General features: G+C 50.1%; 1 protein-coding gene across 8 annotated transcripts in view; it reads left to right on the top strand.

The window, feature by feature from the left end:
* PDE1C (phosphodiesterase 1C) overlaps positions 1-15,234 on the top strand; it is a 404,822-nt gene that overhangs the window by 151,510 nt on the left and 238,078 nt on the right. The window contains exon 1 of one of the 8 annotated variants that reach the window (XM_074284351.1): positions 14,633-14,898. The exons of 6 other annotated variants lie outside the window; for them this stretch is intronic. In XM_074284351.1, the coding sequence (XP_074140452.1) occupies positions 14,798-14,898 (101 nt within the window). In that variant the 5' untranslated portion in view covers positions 14,633-14,797. Of the gene's footprint in view, positions 1-14,632; positions 14,899-15,234 lie in introns of those variants that run through there. One more of the 8 variants, XM_074284354.1, reaches the window with a different exon arrangement.

Consider the following 15,234-nt stretch of genomic DNA (forward strand, 5'->3'; position numbering starts at 1 on the left):
GCTGGAAGATGGACAGGTTTCTCAGGGCCGGGAGAGCCATGGTGAGCTTGTGTATAGTGAGTTTGAGATGCTGGGAGCAGGCAGACGGAGGTGTCTAGGTAGGTGGACGTATGGCTGGATCTCTGGATAAGGATCATCTTCATAGAGCTGACTGACCCCTGAAGCAGTGAGGGAGATTGGGAGGTGCTGCTTCTGGAGTCCGAAAACCTGGCTTTAAGTCTTGGACTCCTGCAAAGTTTGGCCCTCTTCCTCCCAGTTTCCTTATCTCTAAGAGGAGAGAGTTGGAGCAGAGCACCTCTGACAGCTGTTTCTGTGTTTCCTGATGTGGAGGAGGTTTCTAAGAGAGAGAACTCGGGACAGAATTACCTCTGGGGACCAGGGAGTGGGATAGACCGGTAACCTAGACTAATGAGAAATAGGTAGAAGGAGTGTGGAGCAGAACGTCGGTTCTCTTGTCGCACTTTTGTACTTGTGTGTCTAGTCCCTAGTACATAGGAGGTAGTTAATAAATGCATTTTTACACATAAGGGACACTATACCTAGTATGTAGTAGGTCCTTTTTTATTTTTTAATTAAAAATAATCAAAACACATGCACAGATAATTTTTTGACATTGACCCTTGCAAAAGCTTATATTCCAAAATTTCCCCTCCTTCCCCCACGCCCTCCCTAGATGGAAGGTAATCCAATATATGTTAAACATGTTAAAACATATGTTAAATCCAATATATGTAAACATATTTATACACTTCTCTTGCATGCAGTAGGTTCTTAATAGACACTTGTTGAACAGAACTGAATCGGGAGGCCGCATGGCCTGGCAGAAAGGGCCCTGGCTTGGAGTTAGGAGGATTCGAGTCCTTCTTAGGAATTTACTATCTGTAATGTTCGGTTTCTCCTCTTCTAAAATGGAGAGTGTAGACCAGTGCTCCCCTGGGTCCCTTCCTGCTCTCGGTCTATAATCCTGGGACTTGTGTATGTGGCCAAAGGGAGCAGAAAAGGAAGAGAAGATGCTCCCTGGCCACTGGCCCTGTGTGTATTTGGATGCTGAGGGGAAAATTCCCTGGGATGGGAAGTTGTTGTCGGGATGGTCGGTGCTGGAATTCAGATGAGAAGGGCAGCCGCAGATAGGAAGGATGGGGAACACTGTGTGAGATGCTGTGCTCCGGGGCTCCGGGGGCCTTCTTGCCTCCGGACTGAACAGAGAACTCAGCGGAGAGCTCCCCTGCTCCCCTGACCATGAGGTGCTCCTCCGTGACTTCCAGGGGGGCCAGTGCCCACCACTAGCAGCAACCTTGACTATTATTACTGATCCCTACTTGGCTCTGGTCCTTATTTTCAGCTCTCAGACATTGAGCTCTGACTCCAATCATTAGACTTCTTTCCATTCTGAGCAAAGGTCTGTTTTGAAGAAGGAAAAGAGCCGATGGAAGGAGGAGGAGAAATTTAAAGAAGAGTTCTCAGGATCCACTTTGCCTTGTTCTAAGGAAGCTCGTCGGCTGACACGCTGGTTGTCTCTTGTTTGGAGAGAAGCCGAGCTCTTCCTCTGATGCGCTCTCCAGAAAACAGATCCCGGGGCGAAGGCAAGAGTTTTCCGGACACGGGACTTCTGGGGTTGCTTAATCCAGACCCTTAGCTTGCTAAGGATCATGGCTCCTGTTCTGGGGCCTTTGTTTTTCCTTAAGAAAAACTCCTGGGAAGAGACTCTCCCATAAACTGTATTTGTGCCCCAGGAGGAGCAGCTGTGGCCTGAAGACTGGGTTGGAGCTGGCCTCTGGTTCAGTTCTGGTCTCTGACATAGCCCAGCCTTGTCACAGTGTCACCGTCAGTGCTCTGGACACCTCCACAAGGGGCGGAGCGGCAGGGGTATGCCCCCTGGTACCAATGGAGGGAGCTTCCAGCCTCCCCCAGGAAATCCCAGCTCCCATCCCCGTCCTGTTCCCAGAAACCACGGAGGCCGCGAGCTTGGCCGTGTCACGCCACTCGTTTTTGTGCTAGGCTCGGAGCTTGGGGCCCAGGCTTCCTGATGAGATTTCAGAATTTGTTGTTAGCATCCAGGGCAGAAAAGGGTTGACCCCGAGCAGCGGGACCCCTTCCATCTGAGAGAAAATGAAGGATACTCTGGCAGAAATAGCTGGTGGATAAAAAATGACATTGGATCCCATTTCTACAGGGTTTGGGGCTTTACAAAACTGTCTCCTTGTGACAATTTTGGGGTGCTAGCTAGTATCAGGATTGGGGTCCTGTTTTGCAGAAGAGGAAATCAAATGATTTGCCTGTAATCTTATGACTAGTAAGTTTTAAGATGGCGTCTCAAAGAGGGAACTTGAATCCAGGTCTTCTGATTTGAACTTTAATATCCAATAAAATGCTAAATTGAAAATTCAATTCAAATAAACAAAAAGATGCCTACTATGTGTAAGGAATCAATAAACATTTATTAAGTGCTTACTGTGTACTGGGAATACAGAGGCAAAAATGAACCAATCCCTGCCTTCTGGGAACTTTTGTTTTATTTTGTTTTATTGAGGGAGGCAGCAATATATACATATGTAGGTAAAGAACATACGTCACACTAATACAAAGCAATTTTTCATTGGGGGGAGAATGAAAAGGCCCAAGGGAACAAGGAGGGAAACGAGGGTTTCTAACCCGCTTAGGTGGGGGGGAACAGCCACTTTGATGAATGGTAAGGAGACCCATTTGGCCGGACCTCCATGGTGGGAAGGCGACTGATGTACGTAGTAGGGCTGGATGGCTAGCCCACACCCTGAGCTTCCGTCAGGGGGTCCTTGGCTGCCTTCCCGCTATCTCAGCTCTAAAGGCCCAGCTGGGTGTGCTCTGGGAGCCTTGGGAGCCTGCCCGTGGTTTAGGGTCCAGGCCCAGCACGGAGCGCTTCTGCTTTTACCGCCCGGACAGCTTTAGGTGTGCGTCCCTGTAGCCGAGCTCTCATCTGTGAGGCAGAAAGGTGGGGCTGGAGGTAATGTTGTGATGCTAAATTATCGTTGGACTGAAATCGGCCATGGGGGGGGGGGGTCTCAGCTGTGGGTGAGATCTTAGATCATTTTCATCTGTGTGTCTGTGATGGGCGGGGAGGCGGCAGAGTGAGTAGAACCTAGAGCCTGACGTAAGGAAGAGCCAATCTCCAAACTGGCCCTGGGTAAATCACTTCTGCCTGTTGCCTCAGTTTCCTCATCTGCAAAATGAAAAGGAAATGGCCAAACACTCCCGTATCTCTACTAAGAAAATCCCAAAGGGGGTCAGAGTGAGTCAGAAACGACTGAACAGTAACAAGTGTGCTAGGGACAGAGAATGGCCCTGAGGATGGGGTCGGGATCCCGAGGTGTACGGCAGGAGTCCGGGTGAGAGGGAGGCAAAGGAGAGAAAGAGTCGGGGTCCCAGGAAAATCCGAATAGTGGAAGGATCGGAGAGGGAGCTGCTGGCTCCGGAGCTGAGCCTTGAACAAAGAGAAGGCCCTGAAAGGCCAAGGAAATCTCACGCTCCAACAGCTCCTTTCTCATGCTTGGTTGCTCTATAGAGTTATCTCCTGACTTTATAGCAAAGGAAAAAAACAAAGGGAAGATGACTGGTGCGATGGACTGAGTCGACATCTATTACTGTGTTAATAAGGACGATACTAGTCTTGGATATGGCACTTTAAAGGTAGAGGAGCATAAAGGTTGAGTTGGAAAATCAGTCAATAAAAATTTATGAATTTAATTAATAATTTATTATTAAATTAAATAACAGCATGTACCAGGCCCTGTGCTAAATGCTGGAAAACCCACAGGTTGTTTAGTCCAGTCCCCTTGTTTTATAGGTGAGGAACTTGAAGCCCATGGAGAGTGCACTGACCAGTGTCATACAGATAGCAGAGGAGGAAATGAGAGAATCGGTTCTGGAGTCAGAGAACTTTGGTTCAAATCTGACCTAGGAAGAGCGTACTATCTCCGTCTGATGCCGGGCAAGGCACTTAATACTTTAGGCCTCAGTTTCCTCATCTGTAAAATGGCCTGACTTCTGTGGTCCCTTCCCAGCCCATTTGGTAGAGTCCCGGTCCTTGGGATCCAAATCCAACATGTGTTTGACAGCACCGTACTCTCACTTACAGACACTTATGGTGTCCCTGACCTTGGATTCCAATGGAATTAGGAGTGATTTTGCTCTTAGAATTAGGATTAGGAATTAGAATTAGAATTAGGAGTGGTTTTGAGTTCAGCCCATACAGTTTCATTTCTGTGTGGGTTTTATTGTGCCCACTTTGCAGATGAGGAAGTGGAGGTTTGGAGATGCAAAGATAACAGGAGATCTCTTTAGACATTTGGGATCACGAGATTTCCTGGACCTTTTAAGAGTCCTCTCTGCCTCAGGCTCAGCTCGGGAACACAGTTCCACAGAACTTTCTCTGATCGCCCTCTGCCAACTCTTTCACTACTGAGATTTTCCAGGGCCCCTCAGACTTGCTGTGGTCACCCGGTTGGTGAGAACCATGAGGCAGCATTGAAGCCCAGCCAGCATTCCCAGGCTGCCTCTGGGGAAATGGCCTTTTCAAGCTGCCTTTGGAGAATTCCTTTTCTCCAGCTTTGCCTGGTGATCCATGGTCAGCGCCTTCACGGATGTGGGATCATCTCCCAACTTTTGCTCATTTGATGGACAGCACCTGCCCTCCCATGCCATCTGTGGTCCCTCCCAGGGCGGCCAGAGTCCCACTCCCCATAATCGATGGAAAGCACGAGTCCTGTTCACTCGAGCCCTACGGGCCTAGTGGATCCGCTTTCCTTTTCCCAGGATGGTTCTCTGCCCTCCCGCTTCATGGCTGATCCCAGGGACGTGCGTGACTGGTGACAGGGGGTCGCGGCTGGTGGCCAGCAGAAGGGTTTCCCCAGCCGGGCCTCTGTGAGGATCGGATGTTTCCGTGAAACCGCAGTCCGAGCGGATATTGATTTGGCGTGACTGGTTAGCGGCAGCCAAGGCTGATGGAGGCCCCCTGCCCATGGGGGTTTTGCAGTATTTATGTGAGGCAGCTCCATTAAAAAAGCCTGAGTGAGAGTCACGGTTTAAAATGCCAGGTGTGATTTGCTCATCTGTCGTGTGGATGGACGTTTTCTCGCAGGCTGAGACACGCACATTTTGTTCTGAATGAGAACTTTTCATAAGCTCTTGAGCCTTAGCCCTGAGTTAATTGTTTAAAAACTACAAGATCCATCCTCCAGCTCCTGGGTTTTCAGGAGTCTTTTGGCCTTCAAACATTCCTAGGTCAGACCCGAACCCAAGTTCTCTGACTCCAGAACCGACTCTCTCCTCTCCTCCTCTGCTATCTGTTTGCCACTGGTCAGTGGACTCTCCATGGGGAGAAGCTCCATGAGCTTCTCACTAAGAAATGTTTATTATTGCTAATATTTCATTCTAATCTTCATGCTTGGACAGCGTTCAGATGCGAGGGATCCGAGGACAAATCTCGTTCCTTGATTTATTCTTTTATGTCTAACGGTTTATTGCTCAAGTGGATAAAGTGATAGATTTTCTGTAATTAAACAAAGGTCCTGAGGAATTAGCTCCTCCGCGGTAGACTCATTCAAAGCTTCCTTGGGACAACTCCAGGGGCGACAGGGTGACGGAGAGGATATGGATCCAATTCCGTTCCTGCCGTTGGGGCTTCTTCCGCTTCTTCCCTTTGATCTCTATGTTTTGAGAGCTTTTTATTCCTCCTAGATTCTAGGTGACAAGCGTTAGGTATAGCGCCATTTATTAACTGCAGCGTGCTCGGATCTTTGTGGGCCAGTATTTTCTTGAGATGACTGCAGCTAACAAGTCAACAGGTAGAGTTCCTTTCACAGCATGGCTATTTGTTGTCACTGTTGCTGTAATTGTTTGCTGCTGTTGGTGTTATTTTATTCCGGCATTTGACACTTCCACTCAGGCTGGATCTCTTTCTGATGGGCATCTCACTCCACGATGTGGATAACAATCCATCTCTTCTGTCTGACCTGTGTGAGATGTTTGTCTACGCCCTCTAGGAAACTTGCTCCCGAGGGTCCGCCCAGCATACTGGGGCCTTTCTCGGGGCTCTCTTGGTTTTATGTGAGTACCAGTCAATCCACTGCGACCCTGCACCTAAATTATGGAGTGGGCCACGGTCGTTTTCCCTGATTGGTTGTCTCCTGTATATTACTACTTTGTGTTTCTATATATTTATGCTGATATATTCCAGCTTCCTCAATTCAATTCATTTTATTGCAATTCAAGAAGCATTTATTAAGTGCCTTCTAGATACCAGGATCTATTCTAAGGGCTGGGAACACAAAGACAAAGACAAAATTGCACCTGCCCTCAGGAAGCTCACATTTTACTGGCATGCACCCAGATAAATGCAAGGATTTCATGGGAAGGAAGCTCAAAAGGAGATGGCTGAGCTTTGAAGGGAGCTTGGGATCCCAAGATGTGAGGGGGGAGTCCATTCCACAAGCCTCAGCTTGCCCAGAGGCACTTTGTGGGATGCAGGACCTCAGGTACAGCGGATGGAAAATGGGCCCGTTAAGTTAGGCTCTGGAGTATGTGACAGGGAGCAGGATGAACATTTTGGGTACTTTCTCCTACCGGGGCCTTCCCAACAGCCTACAGTCTTCCTTAACATAAATCCTATGATTTGAAGTCTTGCAATGTCACTGGGAATACTGTTAGGTATTCTTCAGCCACTGGTCCTTCTTATGGGAATGGTCGGGCTGAAGTCTTGAAGGTGATTTTGGACCTCATGAGGGGTTCTGTGACGTTCCAGGGCTTGATGAAATCAACGCACCATCACCTGCAAAGAGACAAACCTGAAAACCTTATTATCTCCATAAAATGTATACAATCCTGCCATTTGGACTCCGCGCTAGGCGTCTTTCACAATGGCACCGAGCGTGTTATTGCACATAATCCGGTAAATAGAAAACGCCGGGTTCTGGCGCACTTGCTAGGGATAATCCTGGGATTTCGGATGTTGCCGCGTTGATTGTTATAAATTTCGGGGACTGTTTTATGATTTGAGAGGAGGGTCTCACGGGAGTGTTTCTCCTTAATAAAGCGTGTGTGTTTTAAAGTCGCCCTCATCTGCCATCCCTGATCCAGAGTCACTTTGCATTTTTCTTTCCTTCTTGGGAAACCACGGCCGGCCATGAGACCTGGGTGTCTGATTCTAGGGAAGCAGGGCCCGCCGGCCATTGGGCTCCAGCATCCTTGAAGCCTCCCCAGGACGGCAGAACCCAACGGCGTTTGCGTTCTCCTGACAGCTTCGGAGAGCCCAGTCATCCCTGTGCTGGGATGAGGTGGGACACTGAGGAAGGCAAAGGCCCTAAAAATGCTTCTTAAACAGGATTATGTTGGTCTGCAGCTCTAGGGAGATGGAGGGCCTGTGGAGTGAGAGAGTGATTGATAGGGTGAGGAGAGCAGAGGACCCAGGGACATCTGCGACAGGATTCCGCCTCTGATTTCCACCAGCTCTAAACTCTACGGCTACAAGTTGCAGAGAACTTGCTGCCCTATATTGGGAAAGGGCAGCTAAGTGATAGAGTGTCTAAAGCACTGGGCCTGGAGTCATGAAGATTAATTTTTGTGAGTTCAAATCTGGCCTCAGGCACTTACTAGCAGTGTGACCCTGGGAAAATCTGCCTCAATTTCCTCATCTGTAAAATGGGCTGGAGAAGGAAACAGCAAATCACTCCAATATCTTTGCCAAGAAAACCCCAGATGGGGCCATAAAGAGTCAGACACGACTGAAATAAATTAACATTGATAAAAGGAGTTTCCTCACCTAGGAATTCCCTATGTCCATGAAACCCCGGGTTCAGCCTCTCTTCTTTTTCCCTTAAATGATAGAAATATCCCACCCACCATTTTAACACAAGTCCATCATGGCTAAAAAAAATCAGATCTAAAGATTGAATAAATCTCTCAAGCGACCAAGTTAAATAAATCGGTAGTGAAATCGGCAACTGCCTTCTTAGCAGATCTAAATGAGCTCCAGCTTTGGAGGTGGTTCTCACCAGGTGCCACTGGCCCAAGCTTTGCTTTCTCCAGCTAAACAGACACAGCTTCTAAATTAAGATCGGATCATTCCACCTACTCAGGTCAGCAAATATAATTGAGGAGGCCTCAGAGGAACAATGACATTATCCGAAATGATTCTGCCTTCAGTTATCCACAGTGGCTGCTGTTAAGTACATTGATTTGAATATTTAGCCAATGGAGGTGGGTGACATTACTCTTTTAAAATGGAGGACTAAAGGGTAATTGCTATAGATTTCCATGTATAAGGTTACCACATGGGGCCGCTAGGGGGTGCAGTGGATAGAGCACCAGCCCTGAATTCAGGAAGACCAGAGTTCAAATCTGGTCTCAGACACTTAACCCTAGTTGTGTGACCCTGGGCAAGTCACTTAACCCCAGCCTCAGAAAAAGAAATAAAAAAAAAATAAATAAGGTTACCACATGACCAAGAGAAGTCCTTATAACTGGGAATATGTTTTAGTGGGAATGAACTTATTGAAATCCTCCTTTTCATAGACTTTATACAACTAGAAGGAACCAAGAGATTTTCTGCTCCTTCTGTCCCCAAAGAAGAATGAGTTCTGATGTACTCTTCTTTTAATTGACTTGATTGGCACCCTTTCCAAGGACTCAGCACTTTATCCTTCCAAATGTTTTAGTTAAGATCTTCAAGTACTTCCCAGTTCTATTGAAGATAATCACTTGTGTTTTTCTTCATTTACATTTAGCCAAGATAATTTCAAAGCCACTTAACGATATATGTATTTGAGTCTTTGTGGTTCAACCGTGGCGGCTGTGGCACATCAGCGATTTTATCATCTCTTCCTGAAATTGGGTTTGCATACTAATGGCTTTTAAATTGGCTCCCCCTCTCCCTCTCTCCCCATCAATCAGGTCCCACTCTCTGTCCCGAGAACGCTTTCCATCAGAGGAGTGGAAATATCAACATCAATCAAGCTCTGATGGGATATTTTAATATAGGGATGAAATATAGGGGTACATGGGTCACGGACCCATCCAGTCAATTTTATCAACCTTCCCTTGTCAAAAGTATGGATATTGAAAGGCCTCATCGAGAACTTATTCTCATTTTTCCTTTTTTTTTTTCTTAAATTAAAGCTTTTTATTTTCAAAACACATGCACGGATAATTTTCAACATTGACCCTTGCAAAATCTTCTGTTCTAAATTTTCCCCTCCTTCCTCCCACTCCCTCCTCTAGCTGGCAAGTAATCCAATATGAGCATGGTAAAAATATATGTTAAATCTAATATATGCATATATGTATTTATACAGTTATCATGCTGCACAAGAAAAATCGGATCAAAAAGGAAAAAAAAATGAGAAAGAAAACGAAATGCAAGCAAATGGCAACAAAAAAGTGAAAATGCTATGTTGTGATCCCCACTCAGTTCCCACAGGCCTCTCTGAGTATAGATGGCTCTTTTCATCGTGACATCATTGGAAATGACCTGAATCATCTCATTGTTGGAAAGAGCCACGTCCATCAGAATTGATCTTCCTATAATCTTCTTGTTGCCATGTACTCATTTTCCCTCTCAATGGACCAAAGGAAACTAAAGAATTAAACTCATGTGTCTTTGTATAAAACCAATCAAACAATTGAGAAGAGATGGGTAATTTGAAACCATTTAAAATCTGTTTTGGAGTTGTGAGATTCTTACTCTTAGTTTATTTTGTAAATTATCATAAAGATGTCTTCAAATTGAGAGGAGTGTTAAGAAATCTGCTTTTAGATGGAGAGGGCTGGTTACCACCTTCTTTGTATTTTTTAAGCTGAGGACTATTTGCGTTCTGAGAAGTTAGCGTATTTATCATTTCCCCCTCATAGCAGTTATGAAATCAAAACATGCTTGGCGTGCCATCTCCTGCTCAAAAACCATCAATAGTTCCCCAGTGCCAGCAGAATGAATGAAAAAGCATGATCATTAGAGTAAGAAGTGAACAGTGATGTAATGCTTTAAAATTTTAGAAATGCAGATTCTCTCCCTATAACAGTCCTGGGAGGTGGGTAGAGAAAGTATCATTATGTCTATTTTACAGATGAATAAACTCAGGCTTGGAGAGGTTAAGAAGACATTCGAAGTTAAACAGCCATTAGGGGTTAGAACTCAAGTCTTCTGCCTTCTCTTCCGCCACATGATTTGTATGGGGCCATTGCTTCTTAACTTCTGAGCTGGCTGTTAAGCCCTTCTGCCAGTCTTTCCTTCCAGCCCTATTTCCTATTTCTTTCCTCAAAAACTCTTTGCTTTGCCCCAAATTATACCAGAATCCCCCCCCCCCACCTCCATCCCTGAAAGAATAGCTCAGAGCTGTGTAAACCACTTTCCTTACACAGGCTTAGGGTCCCGTTATCCCTCGTGGGCATTCCTGCGGGGGGATCTGTGTCCCGGTCCCTGTGGCTCTAGAACCCCCTCTTCCTGCCCCTGTGGCTCCCCGTTCCCGGGCCAGCCTTAAAGCCTTGGATCCATGAACTCACTTTGAGATATTGTGCTGATTGCATGTCCATGTAACCGGCTTCCCTGACCCCAACAAACGCTAAGACGGGGCCCGAGGGGGAAAAGAACTGTACGGCACCTAAGACCTAGCAGGCATTGTGCTGAGCATTTTATAATCATTATCTCATTTTATTCTCAAAATGGTCCTGGGAGGTAGGTGCTATTTTTGCCCCCATTTTACAGATGAGGAAACTGAGGCAGACAGAGGTGAAGCGTTATGCGGCAGTGTCTGAGGCTGGATTGAACTCGCCTCTTCCAGACTCCATTCACCAGACCACACAGTTGTTTTGGAGCTCCAGTCCCGAAGAGGGCCTCGAGGGCCTGGGTGGACACTTGCTTCCCTGGTGCTATTTAAACCCCTCCATGACTTCTTCGATGGTCCTTAAGAATTGTGGGGGACAGAAAAGAGAATGACCTGCTAGCCAGCCTCCTAGCAGTGGTGACCAAACCCGACCGGAAGAGCCATCCAGGGCTTGTGCCCCCATCCCTGCCGCTGTGCTGGGTGTGTCTCGCCTCCCCCCCTCCCGCTGGCAGCCTCCCCTCCTCCTCTCCTCCCCTCCTCCCTTTGCCTTCTCTGTTGCTGCATTTTGAAAGCTTTTCTCTCCATGTTGCTTAGAGATTCTGAGTATTTCTTAGTCATCTCTTCATTTCTGAAAGAGACTGAGTTCCCGAGCTATAATTCTGGCCATGATGGCTCGGTATTCAGTAGGGGCTAAACACTTCTGGTCTGTAGTAACTTATTGTAGGGTTTCTGCCATTTGAGAGAATATCTGCATTTATTTGATACTTTAATGTGATTATAATCATAGAGTCATAGACATTGTACATTATCTCTATACAAAGGCCAGTTTGGTATGGTGGAGGAGAGGATGTCCATGGGGGCAGGAAGACCCTAGTGCGAATCCTGCCATCGCGGTGGCAGCTGTGGGGCTCTGGGCAGGGAACTCCGCTTGCAGATCTCATGCTGGGTGACGAGTGTCTCTGCTACCTCAGGCTGGTCCTGGGCCGGCTTCTCTCTAAAATGTCGAGTTATGGATCATCGGCATTTATGGAGCCAGCCACCCCCCCCTCCCGCGCCCAGCAGGAAACCCCAGGTCTGGCTGAGAAGAGCCTAGCTACAGTGGTGGGGGGTCTCGTGTACCCAATGGGATGCCGGCATCCCACAGTAATGTCTGTCCTGCCGTGGGACGGGAGTGACCTCCCTAGGATCCGTTGCAGTCCCCGGGAAGTCGTCGGCAGCCCAGAGCTGGGGGTTTCCTTCTCATCTCCTCCCCCCCATGGAGAATTCACAGGTGCATAATTTTAGAACTAGATCCTCTGGGCTAACACCATAACTCCCGACCCTGGCTTTCTCTCCCAGGGCCTCGGAAGGGGCAGAGTTCCTTTCGAGGTGACAGGTGATGGGTCAGTGCTGGGATCTGATGAAATTGTCCATTTTAAGGTGGGAAGTGGGGAACCCTTCCCTTCTTTGGGGAGACAGCGTGTCCTAAGCCAGAGAAAATGTTTGTATCCAAGCAGTCTCAGAAGGGGAACACTCACGGGATGATGGCAGCCTTTAATAACCCTGAAAGTTACGCCCTCTGCCCGCTGTTTCGGAGGGAGAGGCACACTGCTGAGGCGTGAAGAACTCTGGGCACGGACGGATGTCTTGCCTGACGCTGCAGGTTTTTTAGCCGGAGTTTGGTCTTTATTTTATTTTCCCAATGCTGGGAGTGATGGGGGGTGGGGGGAGGAGAGAAAAGCAATGTTTGCTCCTGGAAGATGTTTTTTGGAAAAAAATATCCTGGGAAGGTGGCAGTGCAGGGGGTGAGGCCTGAGGCATTTGGCAGGAGATCTTTCTAGTCAGAGCCTTTGTCCCCTGGAATGGGGGGGGGAGGCGCTAACTTGGTTATAATTTCTACCTCATACATACATTGCACCTCTGAAGAGTGTGAGCTCCTGGAAGGCAGGACCCGTCCCACTCCCTGTGCACCTCTGTGCTCAAGTCTTTGGCTCAAAGAAAGCCCTTTAACAAGTGCTTGTTGATTGACGGATGGATGGATGGATGGATGGATGGATGGATGGATGGATGGATGGATGGCAGGGGGCAGATGGCAGCGCTGGCCAGCACCGCAGCTTCCCTCAGATGGAGGATGCCGCAGTGATTGCCCAATCTGTGCCCACTGAAAGAAGCTCCGGATTGCCCAGTGCCTCCCATCGATCCCTTTAGAAGATGAAGAAACTCGATCACCATTTGTTAAGTCTCCTGTATGCCAGGACCTGCGCAAGGCATCATGGGGACAAAGTACATGCTGGCCGGGCAGGGTGAGGGACCCTGGGAGCTTCATCTCTAAGGGATCACGAGCTGCTGAGTGTCCCGAGCATTCACAGGGGCGGGGGGCAGGCAACGGGACTGGATTTCTTTGTTGAGGGGACTCCCACCATGGAACTTCCCTTCCGCTCAGCTCACTCTGGAGCTCCTGGGGAACTGAAGGTTGAATGATGTGATTGACTCAACCCCTAGTATGTGGGGCAGGGCTTGGACTCAGGTGTTCCAGGGGTAGCCCCCAACCCTGCGGGAGCGGGAGCCAGCTTTCCAACATGAGGGAGATGGAGGGAACGTGAAGGAGGAATGGGAGCCCAAGGGCTCCTCCTGCCATAGTTGGCGCTTTAGCAAAGGAGCCAGTTCTGTGACTCTTTTTGAAAAAAACAGGAGAAAAGATGACCCCAGGTGGGGGGGAGGGGCAGTCTGCCAGTCTCCCAGGTTGCTTGTCCTTTAATACAGAGAAGGCTCCGTGGAAGGGGCGAGGAAAGAGCCGGGGCTTGTGGCTTAGAGCCACCTTGCGCTCTCCCTCCTTCTGCCCCTCCCCAGCCCTCTGGGGCCTCCTTTTCTTTAAGGGTTTGAGGCCCGGGGATGCTTTTGTGGAGCTGGGAGGACTGAGAGGGGGAGCAGGAGCATGGCCGCCTGCTGGGCCCCAGGGGAGGACTGAGGTCTCCCCATGAGTCTCCTGAGATTTTGTAACTCGGCGCGATCCCCCCCGTCCCCCATCCCCCGCAGATAGTTGTGAGAGAGAACGGAGGCAGCAGCCTCTCCCTCCTCCGTCCCCGCTTGTCTGCGCGCTGGCAGAGCAGCTGGTACCGGGCAGGGGCCCCGCGGGCCCAGCGGAGGGATAGGAAGTGCGGAGCAGCACGGGAAAGTGGCCGGGAAGTCTGGTGGCGGAGGCGGCCGCGGAGCTAGCGGAGGGTCCGGCAAAGGAGGTGCGAGTCTCTCCGCACTGCCCGCTCCTCGCCTCCGAGAGAGGACCGGGCACGGCCCCCCCAGTTCCGCAGCTCCCCTTCCTTCTCGCCTCTTTCTTTTCTTCCCCTCTTTTCCTCGTCTTCCTGCCCTCCACTTTCTTTTCTCTCCTCTCTTCTTTCCCATCCTCCTGCCCTCTTCTTTTTCTTCCCGTCTCCCCTTCCTGCCCTTCTCTTTCTTTTCTCCTCCTCTTTCCCCCTTCCTCCTGCCTTCTTTCCTTTCTCTTCTCCCTCTTCCCTTCCTGACCTCGTCTTTCTTTCCCCCTTTTCTTTCCTCCTTCCTCCTGCCCTCCTTTTCTTTGCTCTTCTCTCTTCTTTCCCTTCTCCTTCCCTTTCTATCTTGCCTCTCGTCTCCCCTTCCTTCTCTCCTCCTCTTTCCCTTCTTCCTGCCCTCTTCTTCCTTTTCTCCTCCTCTTTCCCTTCTTCCTGCCTTCTTTCTCTCCTCTCCTCTTCCCTTCCTTCTCTCCTCTCCCTCTCCCCCTTTCTCCCCGCTCCTCTTTCTTTCTTCCCTCCTTTCAGGTCCCCATCCTCGTTTTCCTCTTCCCCTTTCTCCCCTCCCCCTTTCCTCGCCTCCTCCCTCTTTCTCCCTCCCCCTCTCCGCCTCCCTCTCCGCTGCCCTCCTATTCTTCTCTTTCTCTCCCTCCCTCCGCCTGTGCTGCTCCGGCTGGCCGCCCCGCCCCTCCCTTCCTCGCTCCCCTCCCGCCCGGGGGCGTGGGGGGGATGGCCTGCGGAGAGCGGGCGCGCACCTGGGGGCGGCGGTGAGCGGCTCCCTCAGCCCGGCTCGGGCCACTTCGGCGGCGGCTCCTGGGTGACGGGTCCGGTCCCGCTGAGGGCGGGAGGGCGCAGGGCGGAGGACGATGTGGCCCGGGGCCTGCCTTCTGGCTTCTGCTCCCCGCTGAAGGGCCCGGGAGGTTGGGGGCGCTGCCCGGCCTGGGGTCCCCCCCCCCGCGGAGCTTCCCCCGGCGCTCCCCCGCAGCCATGGAGTCCCCCACCAAGGAGATCGAAGAATTTGAGAGCAACTCCCTGAAATACCTCCAACCCGAGCAGATCGAGAAGATCTGGCTCCGGCTCCGCGGGCTGTGAGTATGCCGCCTTTCGGGGTCCCCCCCCCCCCCCCGCCCCCGCCGATCCCCCTCAGTGACCCGAGACACGTCCCGCTGGCTCATTAGCGACAGCCCCGGAATTCCGCAGCTGCCCCCCAGTTAATCACAGTCACCCCCAGTGGCCCCTCCAACCTCCCTCCCCCGTGCGGGCTGCTGTGGGGAAGGAGGAAGGAGCCGGATGGGAGGGACCCAGGACTCCAGGAGAGGCCGCCGAGAAAAGTTTGGGGACCCTGAGGGCGCCCTGAAGGACACTGGGCAAAAACGAAACCCAGACCCCCAGACTCAACCCGGGAGACTCCTGGAGAGTGGCCC

Source organism: Sminthopsis crassicaudata, chromosome 1 (genome assembly GCF_048593235.1).
Source record: "Sminthopsis crassicaudata isolate SCR6 chromosome 1, ASM4859323v1, whole genome shotgun sequence".
NCBI lineage: Eukaryota > Metazoa > Chordata > Mammalia > Dasyuromorphia > Dasyuridae > Sminthopsis > Sminthopsis crassicaudata.